Source organism: Hipposideros armiger, unplaced genomic scaffold, assembly GCF_001890085.2.
Source record: "Hipposideros armiger isolate ML-2016 unplaced genomic scaffold, ASM189008v1 scaffold_705, whole genome shotgun sequence".
NCBI lineage: Eukaryota > Metazoa > Chordata > Mammalia > Chiroptera > Hipposideridae > Hipposideros > Hipposideros armiger.
In genome coordinates, this window is record NW_017732055.1 from 621,257 (window position 1) to 632,151 (window position 10,895).

General features: G+C 39.2%; 1 protein-coding gene across 1 annotated transcript in view; it reads right to left on the bottom strand.

Annotated features, from left to right (window-relative positions):
• Positions 1-574: 574 nt before the first annotated feature.
• Positions 575-10,895, bottom strand: part of SDC2 (syndecan 2) — a 116,366-nt gene continuing 106,045 nt past the window's right edge. The window contains exons 3-5 of the mRNA XM_019627080.1: positions 9,788-9,921; positions 3,826-3,961; positions 575-2,886 (exon numbers count right to left, since the gene is read on the bottom strand). Of these exons, the coding sequence (XP_019482625.1) occupies positions 2,723-2,886; positions 3,826-3,961; positions 9,788-9,921 (434 nt within the window). The 3' untranslated portion in view covers positions 575-2,722. The remainder of the gene's footprint in view (positions 2,887-3,825; positions 3,962-9,787; positions 9,922-10,895) is intronic.

Below are 10,895 nucleotides of genomic sequence, written 5' to 3' on the forward strand. Positions count from 1 at the left end.
TTCTTTAGGACAACCAGAGGAAGGTAGTTACGTTCTACTTATTTAACTTAGTCTCCTAAACCCTATTCAATGAGACTGTATCTTCAATAAGCAAGTGTATTTTGTTTCATTTGCAAAAAAGAAGTTCATTACCAAAATACCAATTCACTAAACATTTGATCTGAAACTATCAACTTTTAACATTAACAGATGGCAATTTCTGCAAATTTGTCCAACCTAAACTCAATTTTATTACCTAGGTCCTAATCTTAAAGTTCAGATACTATGCACCCGCAGCTAAAACTTTTCAAAAAACATGAGCTCATCCCATTTTCCCCATATGCTAAAAATGGACAGTTCGAATATTGCAGGTCTCTCAAACACAAAGTGGTATTCACACAAAAGAAATCATTTACATATGGTTAAGGAAGCAGGACATTTTCACATTGGCTTTAATATTTATAGCGGACCCAAATTTTCCTGAACTCGGTAATCATAACTAACACTTTTTATAGAACTATTTACTGCATCTTAAAAGTAAAATAAAGCTAGTCAGAAAACAGAGTTGAAGAAAACGGGATGTCAGTCTATACAATGATTTTGTTTACTTTCAGCATGACAGGCTTTATTTTGGCACTTTAACAAATATTTTGCTTTACAGCAGTGACAAAATATTTGCCAGAAATTTTCTTTTCCTGGCATAGATATCCCAAACAGTTGTTATTCTATGAACTGAATTTCATTCTGCGTTGCACTGTTAGAGGGCTGCCCACTATTCTCTGAACCTCTGTAACTGAGGGACATCGTGTCGCTTCAGAAGGTGCTATCACTTCCTTTTAATCGATTCTGTACGTGATGGGGCAGGAATGTGAGAATTAAGGCCATTAAGAATTTAAGTAAACACTGTTCCAAGTGTTGCTTTAAATTTCGTTGTTTAAATGAGTCCTGTGGCAATTCCAGGGACTGTTTTCTATCTATATGAAGTAGTCATACTTTATTAAAAGTAAATTATATGTTGGAAAGGTATACTTTGGTGGCTCATAATTTTAAACAATGTTAATGGTAAAATAGAAAAAGAAATTGTTCAGTTAGAAAGAAGTACCCAGGCAGGGTACCCTCAGACTTCTGTCTCCTCCTCAGGCATAACGGCTTGCCAGCAATTTCAATCCTAAACAGTGAGGACCTCTTTTTAATGCAGAGCCTCCATGCCCTCCCATCTATTAGTACTTCATTAGCTTCAGGAGAGATTTGGAGCACAGTTCAAAGGTAAATCAAACTACAAAACTAAACCTTAGATACCGACGTCAAGGAAGCCCCTTCAGTTCTTTGGAATTTATAGCCCTAAAAGTAGTTTGCAAAAGCAGACATCTGTCTCAACATTGCCATCAGCTCTCCTATAAAGGTTGCAAACTTCACAACTCCCGCCCTGGCAGTCTTTCAATATCTACACCCCAACACACACAGGACAATATCTTCAGATTTCCTCTGGTTGATTCGGAGGCGAATCTGCAACAGCCTCAATGATGAGTTCTTTGGTTTTGATTTGCAGACGTTGTGGAACACTCAGAAATCAAACCCATGTCATCCTTGAGAGAAGACGGTTACTAGCAAAGGGGAGATGTACATTTGATCAAAATGTACAAAATTTATAACAGTGACATTTTCAATATTAGGCCACATGATTTATTCAGTAGTTTTTATGTTCCCAAATTACAATTTATGTCTATTCGTAATACTACAAAAGTTACCATTAGAATTGTCTGTGCTTATAAAATACCAACTTTTTAAACTGTTATATATACTCATTAACACCAGTCTGTGACGAGTTACATAGAATCATAGGCACTTCAAAGGCTTAAAAAGACGTTTACAACTTAAAAGCATTTTAAGAACAAAAACTGATTTTTTTTCCCTTAAACCCCTACTCGTACCTTCAAATTGCAAGAAATTAACAAATACAGTGGCCAAAGGAATCTGCAGCAACTTCTCAAAATACTGTTAGCATCTTTGGGTTTGCTGAGGCTTGTCAGAAACTCACATCAAATCCTCCCAAAAGAAGACCTGATTAGATAGATATGACTAAACAGTTTTCTGGTAATAATCCAATTTTACACATTAATTTGCTGTTGCAAATCTGTAGGTAATGAAAAACAAAGCAAGTGTAAAATGGATAGTCTGACACTTAAAAATTTATACAAAGTGGAGGTTAAAGTTTACATATTTGAAAATCACATATACACTAAATTACCATTATCTGAATTATCCAAAGACAAATTGCACCATAACAGCTATAGAAGGCATAGAGTTTTGTTTTGTTTTCCAGGGGACAAGAGGAGAGAGCAGAGAAGAGGGGAACAACAGATAAATTAACAAAGTAAGACCAACTTCCTAAGATCAATTGAAGACATGCTAACACAAATTAAACAGCTTTCATCTTCGAACCATTGAACAAAAACAATCACACTTCGCATTTGCACATAAAAGTCTAAACTGATTCCATGAACATTGAGAATTTTCATAACATAATATTTTGCCACTGCTATTCACAGAACACTGCAGATGTTTCAATTTTATGTTGTTCTAAAGAAATACATGAAGTTTTAAATACAATGGGATTTTATCATTAAAATGCCAGAATGGCTCTTCAATGAAAAAACAAAAACAAAGATCTTCATTATTCTATGCAAAAGCTTTATTTTTAAAAGTTCAGTGATCTCATAAATAGAGACACTAAGTGGGAGTTTCACGCATAAAACTCCTTAGTAGGTGCCTTCTGATAAGCAGCACTGGATGGTTTGCGCTCTCCAAGGTCATAACTTCCTTCATCCTTCTTTCTCATACGATACACCAACAGCAGGATAAGGAAAATTGCAAAAAGAAAGCCGATAACTCCACCAGCAATGACAGCTGAAACACACACCAAAAGGCAGATTACTTTGAGAAGGGATTCAAGGGTTGCTGAAATAGCTTTGTCAAGCCCAATCTATTTACAACACTTTTAAAAGGCTTAATTTGCAAACCCCCAAAATTGTAAAAACTGGATTCAATGAAGCAATCAGGCAATTGTGCAAATCTGACACTGCTCAGGAAGGTACAATACTTTCTTTGATTAGTATCAATAATATCACCCAAAAGCCTCAATAAGAAAAATCTGGCTGTGAGCTCAACTAATTCCACACTTTAAGATTCTTTAGTCTTTTCACCACTCACATTTCATAGTCTAATCTTCTAGTTGCCTTTTCAATGAAAACACAAAACATGATACAATTTACTTAAATTTTGTAAGAGGAAATAGGAAAAAAAGCATGCAAATTTTTTTTTTCTCAACTTGGATTTAGGGTTATTTTTTCAATGATTAAGTGTTCTTAAATCTTGCAAATCTTCCCCTTTAAAAATCAAATGTCAATACTTCCACCAGGTAAGTTACAATTAGAGAAACATCCTTAATGCCTTGGGTGTTATTTGTGTCAACTGACCTAACCTCTGAAGAATTTTTCCTTCTCTTAAATTTATTCTGAAATCAGAATGACTTGGAGCAAAACTGATTGATCTTCACATCCTGCTATCCCCTACACCCAGTCGTTCTGGACCAATTCAGATCTTTTTCCTCTTCCTCCAACCCAATGGCTGGCCAAGGGATAGGCTGAGTAAGCTGGCAGGAAATGAAGACAGCATTTGCCTAACTCTTGCCTTTCATTATGGAGAGAGGTCCCCCACCCCACCCCACCCAAATTTCTCTCAGTGGAAAAGTAACATTTAGCAAATTTTGCCTACACCTACCTTCAAATCTCACACAGACAGGCCCATTTAAGGGCCCTCTTATCTGACCCCTACCAGGCTACTCACCCGCCAGGACTTCTGTTCTTTTAAACAGATTGTCTGGGTGCTTCTCAGTATACACATTTGTATCCTCTTCAGCTGGGTCCATTTTTCTTTCTGAGTCAGACAGGTGAACTTTTTCCTTATCAATTTCTTCAGGTGACTGGTAGGGAAAAAGGGAAAATTTATAAATATTTTTTTCTTTTAATATGCTAAAAAGAATAATAGATAAGTATATTTAAAAGTTTAGGTTTTCTTCAAACAATAAATTTAGGAAATAATTGGAATAATCAGTTTGTGTGATGTTTATACCAAGGGGTGAGTCCTATAATAAACCCATGTGGTTTATGATTTTATATAACACTGATCATGTGTACAGGCAAGATGGATAGTTAGTGAGTTCATAATAATCCTAATGACATGGTTAAGTTGTTCAGTTGACATTTGATAAGATCTTACTTTCTCACCAGTCTTCTGACGTCAGACCACCATCTCTCTCTGGCTGCTTCAACCCGGTAACACTGTCCCAATTCTCCCTATTCCTTCATCTCTTTGGTACACTGGGCACTGTGATGACAGCTTCCTTTCAGGTGTTCTTTCTAGGTGCTCTCCAAGGGTTCTTCCTGACCCTGCTGTGTGAGGAGCAGTCCCCCAGGCTGACTCTGTCATCCTCCTCTCTACGTATACACTCTCACACCTTCAGCAAACCCTAAACTAGAGCTTCCGGGGACCTGGGTTCTACAAGTAGGTCCTGTGTGACCCTGACCAAGTCATACCACTTTTCTGGACCTCAGTTTCTTCATCTGATGAAGGATCCTCTCAGGCTTTTGGATGTTCCACAATTCTAAAGTATAAATCTAATATAGTAACTCTCACAACCTCACCTCCAGTCAGCATTATTACCATCTATCCAGCAGCCTGTAAGATACTACTGCCCTTGGTTGCAGCACTGAATCAGATCAACCCTCTTTTCTATTTCCATTAATAATACCAACTATTCTTTTGGGCCCCAAAGTTACTATTTTTGTACATTCAAAACAGTTTCATAAGTCCTGTCAATTTGTCTTTCACTGTTCTCTCAAACTGAGTTCCTTCCTTGAATTCTCACTTCCAAAGACTTGTTCAGGTCTTTATCACATCATATCTAAGTTCTTTTCTTGCAGCCACCTCATAACGGCATGTGCTGGGTGGCTTCCAGCCTTGACGCTAGCTTAATCCCCAGTATGAAACCCTGCACAGCCATCTCTGTTGCCACTTACCACAATTGATCTTAATATCTGTGCCTTGGTTCATGCATTTCTCCTACCTCCAATCCAAATTTTTCATTTCTTTCATTGTCCATTGGTCCTTAAGGAAGCTCTCCCTCATCTTTCACTTCTCTAAAACCTCAGAACATTTTGTAGTCTACCACACCAACACAGAAATCACCTGTTGGCTTTCTAACATTCAGCTCCAACACTGGCCATCTGTGTGAATGACCTACAGCTACAATGAAACTTGAAAAGTTAAAAAAAAAAAAGCAAGTCCTACCACTAGAGATTCTGTTTCAATTGGTCTGGGGTGGGGAAGCTACCATTCATTTTTGTTGTTTTTTAAAGACTCTCCAGTCCATCCTATGGTTGAGACCCACTGAGTTAAAGAAGCCCAGTTCAAATGAGTTGACTATTCTCTACGAGCCTGCAGTTCTTGTTTGTTAACACTACTGATGAAAAACACTGTCCACTGCATCTGGCTATTATTGTAGACAATAATCCTTTTTAGCTCTATTACTCTTCCTAAGAACAGTCAACCACCTTCATTAGGACTCCAGTCTGTGGCCCAGTTAAGTGGCAAATTGCTTTCTGAAGGCCTGGGTTCATTCAAAATGGCAGCCTGCTACTTAAGTCTAAACAGTTTAAGAAGAAAAGATCTCACCTTCCTGGGGTGCCTTAAGATCATTGGTATTTCTAGGATGGACAAGCTAGACCAGGTAGATCCATTTGAAATCTAGAGTATGTGAGGTCAGTGGGACTCTGCCTCAGTGAACAGAGCACAAGGCTTCTGCTGAAGATGGTACGTAATAAAGTGTGATGAAGTGTCTTACTTTACCAAGCCACAGGAAACCCTGTACTGGCTGAAACTACAACATGTTATGACTTACGAAAAGCACAGGCCATGGAGAACTTATCATTTCACAGCTGCACAAAATACACCCAAACTTTCACTGTTTTCTCACATCATTTAGAGAGAAGAAACTATGAAAGGTCTTCCCAGGCCTTCATGTATCAAAGTAAAGCAGAAGAGGGAAGCTCACTGGCAGTATTCTGCTTGGGTTTTCTCCATCCTTTTCATGGAAATCCCATCATTCATTGCCTGCCTGATCAAAGAACAAACAATTCAACAGATAAGAGAATGGATTCTCTGGGTTCTAATCTAGGGACCTTTCCACTGCTCATTAGCACTGCTACTAGAGATTAGGACAAGGAAGAGTCAACTCAACTAGGTGGGTACTCAGGTTTGTGAAGAGGGACGAAGGTAAGCAAGTTCTGGTGGCAGATGAGAGGGACATAAGGAGATACTATAATATCAGAGACTGAGTTTCACTTATCCACATCCTCTTTGTCCCACTGTTATGACAAATGAACATGATGTCCCCTCAGGTTTCTTGAGTCCCTAAAACATTGAGAGAGTTGACACTTCAATTCCTCCTGATTTAGCTTCCAATCCAGCAGCCAGGGAGCAGCTTGCATTCCCTGAGTCTGTGAGTGTGAGGACAGGAGGTCTCTAAGAACTGGGGTCACTGTGCACGTAGAGGAACAAATCGTCCATTGGTGCACCCACTCTAGATAGAACGTTTATTCTTTAAACTGAAAAGTTTTACTGTATGGAAGCACGAGCTTGACTAAGAAGAATTCTTTCTATAGTACAAAACTAACCTGAAACACCTAAACTCTTGTATGTATGTGCAAAATGAAAGTACAAAAAAGCAGCACAGATGATTGAATGAAACCAATTAAAGATCTGTTACATCCATGTCTGGTTGTTTAAATGCCACGGAAATGTAATGGAAGTAAAAGATTAAGAGCAATGCTCTTCTTGAACAAATAACTGTGTTCTATTTATTTTTTGTTGTATAAATTTACAACTAGATAGAGTATCTATAATGATGACATTAATGCCACTGTGAGGCCCATTCAAAAGTAAAGTCTGCATTAATGGTATCCCAGAGGCAATGTTTAATTTAGCTGTGCCATATAACTGCAAAATAAGAAAGTTAATCACTATTACTAATATTCATTATCAATATTATCAATTATCAGACCTAGAACAGTATTTGACACATAGTGAGTAGCACTCAATCAATCTCCCATGAATGAATGAAATTTTATTGTTACTACACTGAACACTGATACTAAGGATATAAATATATTAAAATGTTTGGAGATCCTTAATTTCTTAAGCTCATCTGCCAAACGTCTATCTTTTTTATCTTGATCTGACACAATTACTTCCTTAAAGCCAATTCTTAAAAACTTAAATCAATTTTCAATCCATTGTTGTCAACTGACCAGAACTCTATGTCAAATTAGGTTTGGCTTAGGATACTACTTATTACTGAAAGCCAAAACTGAGTTTCTTGTTTCAAGCTAGTGAGTCCAAATGGTCACTGACTTCAAGAGATTCAGTCAATAAGACAAGCAGTCAAATAAAAATGTGATAAAGCCAAATTTATCTTTAACAGTCACATCGGATAATTGTGCCATGTGCTCTGAGGTGTTCAGCCATCCTACCATCAATTGTACCTGTTACTTTTCATTTCTCCCGTTCTCCCTTCTTTCTTTCACTCACTCAACTTAATACTTTTATGGAGCAGCTGCCACGTGTGGACCAGCATATGCCAGGTATGTCGGCCTCAGGGCTCACAGAACTTCTTATCACATGGCCTGTGAAGTCAGTCAGCTAACAGTAACTGGCTCTTCTTAATCCTACAGAGAGCGCTCCAGTCTGAAGAGCGCTGGTCCATATCTGCAGACACCCATCCAGCTGTGTCATTCATCAGCCTCTTCACAGGCACTGGAAGGACAGAGGGTGGACGCTGGGGCGGCGTGGGGGGAGGTGGAAGTGGGGGAGGAGGACAATGGCACTCTGGAAAAGGCAGAAAAAGGAAAGGGCAGGAAGCCCACCTGTGTACCTGCCTGCAGATGGGAGTGCCTTACTCCAGAGAACGCCTGTCACTATGTTCATGACACAGCTTTCCACATCTTCTGCTGCTAAAGCTTGGCAGCATCTCCTTTCTAACCAACAGATGGGTGAGTTCCAAAAGGGGACACTTGTGTTTCTTAGTTTCCATTAGCAGCATGCTACCCATGGACTGTCTACAAAGTCCACCACTGTACCTATTACACACACTCATTTGGTGAATTGGTTTGGTCTCGACTTCTCTAACCAAATTCAGTTAAGGCTTACAGAATGATTACCGGGTCTCAGGGGCCATGTTACTTGCCTTCACATTTAAGCTTCTCAATGGCTCATGGGGAATGGACTCTGAGAAGCTCAGAAACTTGTCCAGATCCAGGATTTGAAACTTAGGCCTTATTCAGACTTTAATATTCATTTTCCAACTTAAATAGCTTACCCAGCAGTGGGTGGTCAGCTAATTGCCATTTAATGTTAATAAGGCCAAAATCATAAGTCTCATAGTTTTCATTTGCTAGTAGCTTTGCTCTGTTCTACAGCCAAAAACCTTATTTCTTGGCCTAAGTCAGCTCTCAAAACGAATATATAGAGATGTACTCAGATTAATTATTATCACTGAAAGAGGGCAAAGTTTGCATACGACTGATGGCGGGCAGTGGAGACTTTGAGAAAAAAGTATTGTGACCAGTGTTTAGAGTCTCCTTATTCTATAACCTGTTTCAGCATATGTAAAGTTTACAATGATTATAACTCAGACAAAATTCTTTATGAAATGAAAACAAATTTTCTTGGCTTGAGCCAAATAAGTGGAAAAGGTTTTACAACCTTACTTGTCTGTGAGTTCCTTAAGAAGGGGCACCCTGGGGTAGCCGGTTAGCTCAGTTGATTAGAGCGCAGTGCTCATAACACCAAGGTTGTCGGTTCAATCCCCACATGAGCCATTGAGCTGTGCCCTCCACAACTAAATTGAAACAACTACTTGACTTGGAGCTGATGGGTCCTGGAAAAAAACACTGTTCCCCAATAAAATTTTTTTAAAAAAATTTAAAAAGGAGCACCCTATAAAAACTATTCATATATAAGCTAGCCAGAGTGATAAAAGTAGTAGGTAGAATGAGCTTCCAAGCCATGAAAAGACATAGTGGAACGTTAAGTGCACATCACTAAGTTAAAGAAGCCAATGTGAAAGGCTACATCCTGTACGATTCCAATTATGTGATGTTCTGGAAAAGGCAAGACTTGGAGACGCTAAGAAGATCAGTGGTTGCCAGGGTTTAAGGGGAAAGGAGGGATAAATAGGTGGAGCACAGGGGACTTTTAGGACAGTAAAACTGTTCTTTATGATCCTATAATGGTGAGTACGTGTCATCCTACATTTGTCAGAACCCACAGAATGACAACACCATGAGTGAGTCCTAAGGTAAACTATGGACTTGGGGTGCTATTGACATGTCAATGTAGGTTCTTTGATTACAACAAATGTACCACTCTGGTGCAGGGTGTTGATTGTAGGGGACGTTGTGCATAGGTGAGGGCAGAGGTATATGGGAAATCTCTGTACCTCCCGCTCACTTTTGCTGTGAACCTAAAATTTCTCTAAAAATCAAAGTCTATTTAACACATAAAAAAGTAGTCGGTGGGTAAATGTCAAAACAATCATAAAGAGTAAGAGCCATTTAAATACTATAAGGAAAAGAGCATTTGTCCTTACAGATTTTTAAACGGGGCCTCTTAAAAGAACCATTCTGAATAATTAAATGGAGGTGAATTTATAGCAACTTGATAATGCAATGCAAAACAAAGCAAAACACACCTTCGTCTGAGCAGGTACCTTGTTCTGTACCTTCAGCGTGGTGATTTCCACTTTGGGAGCAGCACTAGTGAGCGGTATCTTTGGAAGTGGTCGAGATGTTGTCAGCTCAGGACTCTCTATGTCCTCATCAGCTCCTGGAAAAAGAAGAAAGATGAGCTGAGTACATGAATCATGATGCAGATTTCCATATTATTAGACAATATTGTCTAAGGTTGACACTGACAGAGCCGTGTTCTTTCAAAATAGTAGCTCATCAAAAATTCAGCAGTCTTCATTGCAGTGAAGAAGTGATTTTTAAAGTGCGTCGCGGGTAGCCTGGCAATTTTTAAAATAATATTATTATCCCGAACACTCTCAAGTAGCCCTTCTTTCACTTGCAAGGTGCAACCTCTCCTGCTCAATGAGATTTCTCCCCTTCTACATTTTAAAACACAACAAAATAATAAGCAAAAAAGGAAGACTCTCCCACAGCTGACCCCTTATCTAATGGAGCTCCCCTTTTTCAGTGATATTATAGATTCTTTTCTTTTATTTTATTTTATTGAGGAGTTGGGGGAGGAGAACAGTGTTGGGGAGTTGGGGAAGAGGTACAGACAAGTTGCTGTTCTTTTTGTTCTTTGGTCTAGTTGTGGAGGATGTTGCTTCACTGGCCCATGTTGGTATTATCATTGCGCTCTTCCCGGGTGAGGCAGCCCAACTCCAGGTCGAGCTGTTGTTCACCATCTTAGCTGTAGAGGGCGCAGCGTCACTGGCCCTCATGTGGGATCCAAACCAGAGCCCTGCTGCTCAGAGCTGGTGCTCCCAAGCCAACTCCTAACCAACACACCACTCATTTGGCCCTGTAGATTCTTACTAGGTCATTTCCTCACCACCTACTCCGCTCTGCTCTACCCTCCCTCGTCAGATTTTTCCATCATCACACTTGGTACTGTTTTGTTAGGATCACCAATATCCTCCATGTTGCTATTATCGATCCAATGGCATTTTCTAGAGTGGTCCTCATCTAATCGAGCTTCCTAGCACCACTGACACTTGTCAACCATCATCTCCTTCTTGATATATTATCTTTGGGCTTCTATGACTCTGATGTCCTGGTTTTCCACAAACG